The sequence below is a fragment of the Xyrauchen texanus genome, chromosome 19 (assembly GCF_025860055.1).
Source record: "Xyrauchen texanus isolate HMW12.3.18 chromosome 19, RBS_HiC_50CHRs, whole genome shotgun sequence".
Taxonomy (NCBI): Eukaryota; Metazoa; Chordata; class Actinopteri; order Cypriniformes; family Catostomidae; genus Xyrauchen; species Xyrauchen texanus.
Window position 1 is genome coordinate 2,498,189 of NC_068294.1, and position 12,544 is coordinate 2,510,732.

Genomic DNA, 12,544 nt, shown 5'->3' on the forward strand with positions numbered 1-12,544 from the left:
TCCATCCAGATATATGATCAAACAAATTTTGGCGCAATGCAAAGTCAATGGGATTTTTCGGGACATTTTTTGCCCCCCAGGGGTGCGCCATACCACCTACCACTTAGAAAAGACATAGCACAGGTGTCCTCAATAGGCCGGTTTATTTGACAACTCATTCGTTGGTCTATGCCAAAAGGTGCGGAAGAAGGTTAATGTGAGTAAAGTATGTGAGATTATAATAGCGATGCTTTGCATTGCAAGTACCACTAACTAGATTATTTGGGTTATATACTAGAACATTTGGGATTTGGTGTTTTTATAGAGGTTTTCAACAAATAATTTGTGCTAAATTCCATGACCCACACCACAGTTTTTGAGTTCGAGACCGGTCCACGAGTAAACGCACCTGCTTTGCACTCATGATTCTCTGTCCATTAGCCGTGCTGATAAGCTTTGTGGAAATTCCATAGCAATGATTTGGAGATTGGCATGAACAGATTGGTTTTTAGCAAAATATTCTTATAAACAGAATTGTTAATATTCTTATGTGGGCTGGAATGAAGAGTGACACTTAAAAAGCACATTTATCTGACATTTTTTGGAAAATAAATTGTAAATAACACAGTAATTTTATTTAATTTGAAAACAAAAAATGTAATGGCGATTATACACCTGGTAACATAAGTGTAAGTGAACAGAACTGCTCATAATGTCTCATAACACACTATCTAAAATGCTGTAAAGTTTTTATTTACTATCGCCTTTACTAAGACTTGATTCAATACGTAAATTAATTAAGGTTAAGTTATTCATTTTAATTTAACTTGGAGCAAATATAGGTATCCTTGCTGATGTTGTACATGTTAATTTGGGTATGAGGGCTGACACAGTTTAATCCATAGCATGCTCTTCTTTAGATTTATTTAAAGATTAAAAAAATATAAAGAAAGAAAAAACACTGTGTGTATCCTCTCTAGGTACCTGATGTAACTATTTCAAGGTGGCCAAGCAATATTGTTTTTTTCTTTACTATATATTAGATCTTTTATCTGTTCAGCACTTCAGTCAACTTTGCTGTGTTTGAGTGTGCTTTAGAAAAAAAATTAACTTTTTTAATTTTTTTTTATCGTTTTTTTCTCAAGCGCATCGGAGAGAGTTGGCCAATTTTGTAGCCGCACTCAATTTTATGAAATGGTTGCAACTGTCAGGAAAAATGGTTGCAAAATTGTGACCATTAAGCTGCAGTCTGAAACCCTGCAACCACATTCAGAGGTGGTCAAAAACCTGCGTGTTCTTAATGAGCTTGTTGTGTATATGCTTATCCATTTTAATGCATTCAAACAAAAGCGAATCACCGCCTACTCACCTGTCAATCAATCGCTGCACTTTAATCAAAGTTTAAAACTTTGTCGGTTACATTTGGCTTTAAAAGGAATAACCGTCCAAATGGAAAATACACATACAGAGTAAATTATGATTTTTTTCTGAAGTGTACTACAGACAGATTAGATTTGTATAGTAAGCACAAAATTAGACCGCTAATTGTTGCAGTTTTTGATACTTTAGCTTGTAGTTAGTAAAGCTCTGTTTGTTATAGGTTAGGAGCTACATCCGTGAGCACAGTCCACGGCAGCGGGCGAGCGTGTTGCGTGATGCTTGGAAGCGGAGTGTGGCGAGCAGTGGCAGCACCAGTGGCATAAGTGCTTACAGCAGCAGTAATGCCAGCATGGTGAGCAGCTCTAGCAGCAGCACTGGATCTACCAGATCAAACTCCTCCACCAACATCAGCCGCGCACACAGTGATGGAAACCTAGCCACCGCTGCAGAGCGCATACGAGACTCTAAGGTAATCTTGGCATCAGAAATGCCCTTCATTTTAATATCTGAGAAAAGGTATATTCATTTTCATTACCATATTACATTTTAATTTAATTTAAATATCAATAATTCCATTATTTTTATTTTCTTAAGTTTCATAAGACCTTTGCACACCAAACACAAAATTTTTGCTGCGATTTCGCAGTTAACATTTTGAATTGAAACAATGGATTGAAACAATTCAATAAATTAAGAATTACACGATTACAAAAAAAAATTATATCAAAGTGTAACATTCTCCACCTCTCAAAATAACTTTACCGTAGAAAGAGCCGGGTCAGTTTGAAATCAAGTGGGAATACAGCAAATTGGATTTAGTACAACACAACTGGATCTGTCTGTCTGAAATTCTCATTGGCCATTGGATGCATACATTAGAGTGTGTTGCAGCTGTTGAGTTCTCATCATTTAATCACCCTTATGCAGTCTCAAACTAATGTAAACTTTCTTCTGCAGAACACATACAATTACTTTTTTGATTAGGTGTGTATATCCATTAGAGCGTTAATGCGTTAACATATGCGATTAATAAAAAAATGTAATGCGTTAATTTTTCTTTAAAGGTGCACTCAGTAACTTTTTGGGTCATCTTGGACTTACACTGACATCTAGTGGCTTGGATGCAGCATCATTTAAAATCTAGTATTCACAGTCAGTCATGATGACTTTAATCAATGAGTAAAAGTGTGAAATAACAGGATGATTACTGAGATTAAGCAAGTAGTATTCAGCTGGTCATGTGATTCCAACAAGGCAGCCCCATGTGTGGACCCTTTCCATGTAGAATAAAACAGCTTTTATAAGGTTATGGGTCTCACCCATGAAAACAATTGTTTTATTCATACTATGACAAGACACTGAAGTTTGTGGGATCATATGCTGCATTGATGAGGATTGTTTCATGAGAACTCTTTGAAGTAGTTTAAGTTTAAAAAATTTTTTTTCAAATTGTAATTTTTCACATTATTAATGTCCCGACTCTACATTGTGATCAGTTGAATGGCACTTTGGTGAATAAAAGTACCAATTTCTTCCCATAAGAGCAAAATCTGTACATTATTCCAAACTTTTGGCCGCCAGTGTAAATAGAAATGAACATTAACCAAGATTAATAAATGCGGTAATAGTATTGTTCATTGTTATAATTTTATAATAATAATTTATAATAATTTTATGCTAGCTGTTGCATTTTGTAATGTTCACTTATAGAATCTTATTGTAAAGAGTAACACACAATTTTAACACTATTTACTTCATACTGATCATCTCGTTGCTGCTGGCAGAGGCATGCAACGATGTAAAGAGAAGGTTATCTCACTGATAGACCACTCTCCTCTTATTCTTTACTTGTAAACACACTCATGCTGGTTTCAGTCAAGTCTCTAACAAGTCTTCTCTGGAAGTCTCCCCTCAAAGCAACAGTAAAGTCATTCACACCATCTAATGCGCCATCTAATGCACCAATCCAATAGGAATAATTATTCAGTATCATATTATTATAATGAACCTTGGTCCCAGAATAATAATTCAGTATTATATCATATTCAACTGGGTTCCAAAAAAATAAATGTGGGAAGTTATTTCACAAAAAGTTTTTAGTAAAAATATATTTAGGTAAATATATATATATATTTTTTAATGTATTATGGTATTTGGGTGCATATAAATGAAAACAATTAAATGTAATTCTTCCTTGTGTTTAGTTGAAATTATATTTACTCTGAAAAGAAAAACAAATCACTGTTAAGCTATTTCAGAGCAAATACTTTCATTAACAAGCTATAAATTGAATATCGTCAGTTGGCTGAACAATATTGAGATATAGTTTTTGTAGCCATATCACCTAGCACTATTGTGTTGGTACTCTCATATTCATTACCAATCCTCAATATCTTGATATTGTTAACAAATTATGACGGCTGTTCTGTTCTATCTTCATGTTTTTGCAGAAACGATCCAAGCAGAGGAAGATGCAGCAAAAGGTGTTACGTAAGCGACAGCTGAAAGAGCAGAGACAAGCACGTAAAGAGCGATTGAGCGGTCTCTTTCTCAATGAAGAAGTGCTGTCACTCAAAGTTACAGAGGAAGAAGACCATTGGGATGATGTTGATGTGTTGATGTGACGATAGTGAATGATTCTGTGTTCTTTATAAGCCTCTTCCATACAGCATCAATCACTTGTCTCTACACATCTCTCTGCCATCAGCAGCTAAACATTACAAACACACATCTTTAGTTGTATTGACCAAGCAAAGTCTCTCAACAGCCGTAGTAACTGTCTGACTGAAAATATCAGGGCAAAATGCAGTCTGACCAAACATATAATTGTTCATATGATTGAGAATGTAGGATTGATGAAAAAATAGGTGTCTTGTAAGTAGGGATGGTCTGATTGTTTGGCCATGTCATCACGTGACTCTGGGGAATACAGCCCATTGTAAGAGAACAAACTTGATTCAGTGTGACAGGTGTGGTGTATATGAAAAGCTTGTGTATATGTCTTAATCATCTGCAGTGGTAGATTCTCATTTTCTGCCAGGCATAGGTATAATGACACTGGTGTTAAGATGTGGTATATTAGTAGGGATGTTCCGATACCATTTTTTTATTAACAAGTACCGAAACTTTATTTCTGATACCAGTTTTCTTTTTTTTCTGAAATCCATAAACAGATTATTTAAATTTTATCTTCAAAATGGTGTTTAAATAAATGAATTAAAACTTTAATCAAATGACAATATAACAATTAATTTTCAACAAATGAAGTACTTGCATACAGAACCTCGCAGCACAATCCAAAATACAGCATTGGAGTTCTGTTTTGTCAAGTAAATTTCTGCATAACAGAGCATCACAGATGTGAGATATTGGTTAAATATACAATTACCATTAATTTATTATTAATAGTAATAATAAAGTGAGTACATAACTGTACATTAGTGATATTTGTCATTATTATTTTTCATTTAAATTGAGCTTTTATTTTGACAGAGCTTTAATTTTTAAATGTTTCTGTGTGATGACGGTAGTTTTTCAGTCCAAAATAGCAGGTCGCTACATGACTCAAGTGATTAATAAACTACAAAATCCTGCTATTTAATTATGTACGTACTCTGTATGTGCCTTAAGTTGCAATGTATTTGCGATCTGTTAGCTGTCATCTGCTACAAACCGAGAGCTGGATGCTCATGACGATGGTGTTTTCCTGTATGAGTCAACAAGGAGCTTTAAAAGGTATATGCTGTGCAGCAGAGTTAGCGCAACACAAAATGTCCTTTTAAAAACCGACTTTTTCCCCATCTCCTCCTACACCGTTAGTCCGATTGACATGAAATTAGGTATACATCTACAGACCCCCCCCTGATACAAATGTATCAAAATTATTTTGATACATACAATCATTCCAAAGATATTAATGTGCCAGAGGGGAGTACAAGGAATTCACACTCCCAAGGTTAAACTAACGATTACACCACCATGGGCTTCCACCCTGGTAATTCTCTATGCGAAAACCAATAATCAGGGCAGGCAAGTCCCATAAACGGCAGGACACACAGGTGTACAAAGTTATTGTTTATTGCACAAGATTCCAAAACATCATCTGCCCTATGCAAGGGGCACAACACAGGCAGTAAATAGTAAAACAGTGATGACACACACACACAAAAATTAAAACAAAATCCCACTCACACACGTGCACGCACGCTAAATCAATGGTGATTCACAGAACAAAAGGGAAAAGGAAACACAGCCACCAGCAGTCCAACCCCCTGTTCTCCATGCCTCAGCTCCTTTGAATAAAACACAGACAGAAAATGAATCAAGTATCACTCACAATTAACAACAAAAAATCCTAAAGAAAAATCATGATTTATACAAAAACGCAGCATTACTCAATGAGCATTATGAACATACATAAACAAAATATGAAATCAAAAAGCACTCAAACACTAATTCAAACCGCATGGGTTGTAACAGTAACGCAGGAGCCAAACAGTAGGGCTACATTGACTTCCAGCGAGTCCAAAGCGGATCACAAAGCTGCCCTTTAGTTCACACACTGGCAGTAGAGAAGTGTTCTAAATTTACCCAAATTAACAAAACACAAAATTAAACAGTACAACAAAACAGAAGAAAGCAAAACAGCAGCGTCTTGAAGACAGCGAGTTCCCTGCAACCCTGGCAATGGGACCCTCGAGAAAGAACGCACTCAAGACGCCAGGAGCGTGAGAAAATAGCAAACACAGATCAATGCCGAACAGGTCATAAATGCGCACAGGAGCGCGAGGAAACAGCAAACACAGAGCAACGCCGAACAGATCATAACTACGTACTGTGGATGGGCAGTGATCAAACCCGCCAACGGCCAGAAAACACTCCAAACCCCACTCTCTGACAATGACGTGAAACAGCCAAGAAAAAGGGCAGAACACTCAATGACCATTCCTGCTTCTTCTTCTTCTTCTTCTTTCCAATTTAACGGCGGTTGGCATCCAGCTTTTTGGTGCATTACCGCCCCCTCTGCTCCGGAGTGTGGATCAGATACTATAACTACAAAACATCATTGTCCATTCTCTTTCCTACACTTACATAACCTTAATTCCCTTCAAATAAACACTCACACAAACAACAAACTTTATTTATCAATTAAATCCTATTGAAAACTCCCGCCTCCCTTAAAAAAGTCATCAATATTCTATTCTGTGTCCCATTTACTGCTCTTAATAACCCTTTTAATGTAATCTCTTGCACCCCAATCTGCCTCAACGTATTCTTCATCACCTGCCTCTGCATTTCATATCTCCTACACCTCATAATTATGTGCTCCACTGTCTCCTCTTCTTGACATCCCTCACACAACCCTGTCTGGTGCTTCCCTATCATCTTTAGTGTTTTGTTCAGCGAACAGTGTCCCAACCTTAACCTCGTCATCACAGCCTCTTCTCTCCTATTCCCACTTCCCACCCTATCCTCTTTTACATTTCTCTGAATTTGGTATAAGTGCCTCCGTTTCTTCTCTCTATCCCACCTCTCTTGCCACTTTTTATTTATTTTCTCCCAAATTATGCTTTTAACCTCTGCTTTACTAATATTAACCTGCATTTCTACATTCCCTTTTGTTAGCGCCCTTTTAGCCAGCCTATCTGCCATCTCATTACCTGTAATACCAACATGTGCTGGAACCCACATAAATTTAACCTGACATCCCATATGACTTAATCTTGTGTTTAATTGAAGTACTTCATACAGGATATCTTGCCGAGCTTTTGAATGGAATGACCTTAAACTTGCCAAGACTGATAAAGAATCAGAGCATATTAAAACCTTTTCCTGTCTTACCTTTTCCACCCATTGCAAAGCACTTAAAATTGCCAACATCTCTACAGAATATACCCCTAAATTATTAGATGTTTTTATACTCATTTCTACTTCTTTCCCTGGAATTGCCACCCCAAAACCTGTTTCTTCCGTCTCTGGTTTTTTTGCACCATCCGTATAAATCTGCATAAATTCATTATAGTTTCCACCTACTCTGATATTAAATATAATTTTCAGATTAACTTCTTCCTTTCCCTTCCTTTTTTCCTCAAGCACATACCAGTCTACTTCAGGCCATGTCATCTTCCAAGGGGCAATCTCTGGAAAAACTACCGTAGGGCTTATTCTAAGATTAAATACTTCTAACTCTTTTGCTACATTATTTCCTATCCGACCAAAGTTTTCCTTTAACTTTCTTCCATTTTCCCAGCAATCCTGCAATACTGCTTTCGTGGGATGCGAGTCATTATGGCCCTGCAATCCAGCCCAGTAATTTGCCATCAATTGATTCCTTCTTAATTCCAGTGGCAGTTCTCCCATTTCCACTAGTATGGCAGGTACTGAAGACATTTTAAAAGCACCACAGCAGATTCTTAAAGCCTGATTCTGAATAACCTCCAGCCTCATTAAAAGAGACTTAGCTGCAGACCCAACCACTATACTACCATAACCCAACACTGATCTTATCAGAGCCACATACATACTCTTAAGCGATGACCGACTGGCTCCCCACTCTCTTCCTGTCAAACATCTCATCACATTAATTACTTTTTTGCACTTGTCTTCCATTTTCTTTATATGTTCTGCAAACGTCAACCTTGCATCTAAAATCACTCCCAAAAACTTAATGGAACGTACCCTCTCCAACTCTCTCCCATACATCATTAGCTTAACTTCTTCCTGAATTCTTTTCCTGGTAAAAAAGACTGTCTGAGTCTTTTCTATTGAGAACCTAAATCCCCAGTCATAAGCCCATTCTACCACTTTATCAATTGCTTTCTGTACCTTCCTAATTGTGTACTCTATATTCCTTCCTCTTTTCCACATAGCCCCATCATCTGCAAACAATGATGTTCCAATGTCTTCTGAAACATTTGCAAAGACATCATTTATCATTATAATAAATAACAAAGGACTTATCACACTTCCTTGAGGAGTCCCATTCCCAACCTCATATTGACTTGACACTTCTGCCCCTATTCTCACTTGAATTTTCCTACCAAACAGAAAATCTTTTATCCAGTTAAACAAATTCCCACCTATACCTATTTTATCTAACTTGATTAATAGCCCCTCCTTCCACAACATATCATAAGCCTTTTCAATATCAAAGAATACTGCAACTACAGTCTCTTTAATTGCTTGTGCCCTTCTTATTTCAGTCTCTAATCTCACTACTGAATCCATTGTGTTCCTTCCCTTCCTAAAACCACTCTGATAACTTACCAGTAATCCTCTTTTCTCCATTTCATACGACAATCTCTCTGTTATCATCCTCTCCATTATCTTACACAAGTTAGATGTTAAGGCAATTGGTCTATAACTTATGGGTTTACTTGGATCTTTGCCAGGTTTCCTAATTGGAATCACTACTGCTTCTTTCCATGCAACTGGCAGTTTTCCCTCCTTCCATATCTTGTTAAAAAGTTCCAGTAACTTAAATAGTGATCTTTCACCAAGATGTTTTAACATTACATAACACACCTGATCCTTTCCTGGAGAAGTAGGCTTTGCTCTTTTAATCGCTCTAACCAATTCCGCCAGAGAAAAGGCTCATCAATGACACTACCATTCTCTTCCTTCCTATTTAACGCATGCATATTTTGATTTAAAGTTACTGACCTTCTCCTTCTCTCTTCTTCTGATAAATTTTCTGAACTGTGTATCTTTGTAAACGACTTTGCCATTATTTCTGCCTTTTCCAGATTGGTGACACCTATCTCCTCCTCTAATGTCAATACTGGGTACTCCCACTGTCTCCTATCTCCACCCATCCTCTTTATCATAGACCATACCTTACCCACCGGTGTTGACCTTCCAATTTCATCACAAAATTTACTCCAACTTGCCCTCTTTGCCTGCCGAATAGTTCTTCTCACTTCTGCCTGCGCTTTTTTATACTGAATTAATGACTGCATATTGTGATCCCTCTTTACTAGTTTAAACGCTTTATTTCTTTTCCTCACTGCCTTTTGACACTCTTCATTCCACCAAGGCACCAATTTCCGATTACCTCTGTTTTTCCCCTTAGGAATAGCTTCTACCGCTGCCATTATGATTGCTGACGTAACTTGGTTACTTATCTCCTCTATACTTCCTGCTGTTTCAATCCTAGTCATTATTTCTTCACTCATCCTCTTGAATTGATCCCAGTCTGCTTTCCCAAATATCCACTTTGGGATCCTTTCTTCTACCCTTATTTCTTCCCTCCCACCTACTCTGCATAAAACTGGGTAGTGATCACTACCCAGTGTAGTTGTTTGCCATACCTCCCATCTAGTATTTCCAGCCAAAGTGTTAGACACTAATGTTAAGTCTAATGCAGATTCCATTCCTGTTACTAAATTTACCCTAGTTCCCCTTCCATCATTCAGACTGACCAATTCTCTTTCATCCATCAATTCTTCAATTATCTTACCATTTGCATCTGTTTGTCCTCCCCCACACAGGGCTATGAGCATTAAAGTCTGCACACCAAATTACTTTTTGTCTATCCTGACCTTGAGTACTTAATAAATTATCAATCATCAACCTTTTACATGGGTTATAGTAGTTAATAACACTTATCCCTCCCTCTTTCCCACACCTCCACCGCTATATATTCCTGCTCATCTCCCATTTCTATTAACCTATAAGTCAATCCAAGCTTTATAAATGTTGCACACCCACCTCCTCCTCCATCAATCATATCTTTCCTAATCACAGTGTATCCATGAATTACAAAATCAAGACTTGGTTTCAGCCAAGTTTCCTGTATACACATCACATCTGGTTTCTCTTCCAATTCATTTATGAAATGCTTAAATTCTTGACCATTCGCCATTAAGCTTCTAGCATTCCGTTGTAAAAGAATTACCATTAAAATGATTTACCAACCCATGACGCTTCTTGACTTGACTGAATAGTAAGGTTCTCTCTTACTTCTTCCCACGTCAGTCCTACCAGTCCTAAATGATTAACTGCAGCTTTAACTATCAACTGGATTTTTTCATTTTTTGATTTAACTTCTGCAGTGCTATTAATCACCCCTGCTATGAATGTAACTAGATCTCTTTTTCCCACATACATTCTTTCATTGGTTCTTTGATATTGTACTTGTTCTTCCACAACTTCTGGCTCTCTCATTACATCTACCCTCTCTTTTGACACTCTTACAGCTTCAGCATAGGATATCCTTTTCCCACTATTATCTTTTGAATATTAGTCTCCCGTCTCATAATTTCACACCCTCCATATGCCACATTGTGGGCACCTCCACAACTGCAACATTTTGGTGGAATCCCTGTAGCACACTTCCCATATTCATGGTCTCCTCCACATCTAGCACACCTTCTCTGCCTATTACAATTCTTTGCTGTGTGCCCAAATCTCTGGCAGTTAAAGCACCTCATCGGCTTTGGTACAAACATCCTGACTGGATAACTCATAAAACCCAAGAATACTTTCTTTGGAACATGTTCTCCTTCAAATTCTACTGACACCGATTCACTATCTCTCATCACTCCTTCCTTTGCTGATTTCAATCTTTGTACATTAAGTACTTTCCCTCCTTTAATATTCCTTTTTAATTCTTCCATGCTAATACTTATTGGCACCCCGTTATCACTCCTATGTTTCCACCTCCCATCCGAGTTCCTACCCTTCCCGTATTTTCCACCTTGCATTTTCCTATCTCTTTAACTTTTAGCGCTTTTTCCATTTGCACTGCATCAGCACATCTCACCAATAAATTGCCATCATTTAGAACCTTTGCATATTCGATATCCCCTATCTTGTTTGCCAGAGTTGATGTTAGCACTAGTGGGCTAACTTTCTTCATACTCCCCTGATTCTTTTCATTAAATCTTATTATGACTACATACTTTTCCTCTCTTTCTTTTTGAACCATACCTTGCCCCTCTACTTCACTTTCTGTATCATTATCTTTCTCATTCCTGACTCTTTTATTCCCTTTGGTTCTTTTGTCACTCATCCGTCCCCTACTTTCTTCCCTTTCTTCATCTTCTCCATCATAATCCATATTATTCCAGCCACCTACCTCTGATCCATTCACGGAGCAGTCGTGCTCAACCACCCTTCCCAACCATTCCTGCTGGAAGGACGCAATCTATATATACTCTCTCCACAACACTAATAAGCCATTGGGGAGAATGAACAACGCTGGCTGACTGATTAATCATCAGGTAGGAGAGGTGGAGTTACCAATTACCCCGCCACATTCACAATACAATTCCTTCAATTTAACATTTTAGTAATTGATCAATATCTACACAACACAAAATGTTATTCGTAGTCAATAGGATGTTTAGAAGATGTTAGCATTTTTTTTTTACAACTCCGCCCCGAGGGGGCGCTACTACAGACAAACTGTCATAACTTTGCAGCCGTTTGAGCAAAAAAGTTCAAAATAAATATGCATCATCTTTGGTTCAAATGCTAACATATTCTTAAAAAATAAATTAAACAAATAAAAAAAAAACGGCCAATAAAATTTCAGCACCTCATAACTCATATTGGGAATGGCCGAGGGTTATGGAAATTAATATATACAAGCTGTCAACTCAAAGCCGCATATACAATTTTGTGACAATCGGCCACACGATGGCAGTATAATTAGCTAATTCACATTTATGCTCATAAAACCAAAACCGTATAGGCTACAATACAAATGTGTAGCTCCTCTGAGTCCACCAGTGCCCTCAGTGATATGGTTACATAGATTTTCATTCCCGCAAGAAACTTTTTTAGCAGAAATATTTTTTTTAAAAACATACTTTTTCAAACTCATCCTAGGCTGTTTTTGCAATTCGCACAAAACATGGTATACTTCATCTAAAGAGCCTCCAGACAAAAAGTTATCAAAAGCATATTGATATTTCAAATCGTTCTGAAGATATTATCAAATATGTTTTGGGCTGCGGCCCATAACATATTTGGCCTTTTATCTTGTGAGCACAATTGTAAAACTTGGCAAAACTTAAAAAAACACTGAAAAGGGAATATTATGAGGTCACTTGAAAAATGACAGCAATTTAGCTAGAGCTATAACAGAAGAAATAGCTAATTTTACAACTGCTTTTTTAAAATATAGCCTCAAGCGGCAATCATTGGGGTCCAAGCACATGTGAAGAAATAAACTATATAA

The 12,544-nt window shown here is 37.2% G+C and overlaps 1 protein-coding gene across 1 annotated transcript in view; it reads left to right on the forward strand.

Annotated features, from left to right (window-relative positions):
* LOC127659495 (protein FAM199X) overlaps nt 1-4,913 on the forward strand; it is a 37,723-nt gene extending 32,810 nt beyond the window's left edge. Inside the window, exons 6-7 of the mRNA XM_052149349.1 lie at nt 1,580-1,828; nt 3,810-4,913. Of these exons, the coding sequence (XP_052005309.1) occupies nt 1,580-1,828; nt 3,810-3,983 (423 nt within the window). The 3' untranslated portion in view covers nt 3,984-4,913. The remainder of the gene's footprint in view (nt 1-1,579; nt 1,829-3,809) is intronic.
* Nucleotides 4,914-12,544: the final 7,631 nt, after the last annotated feature.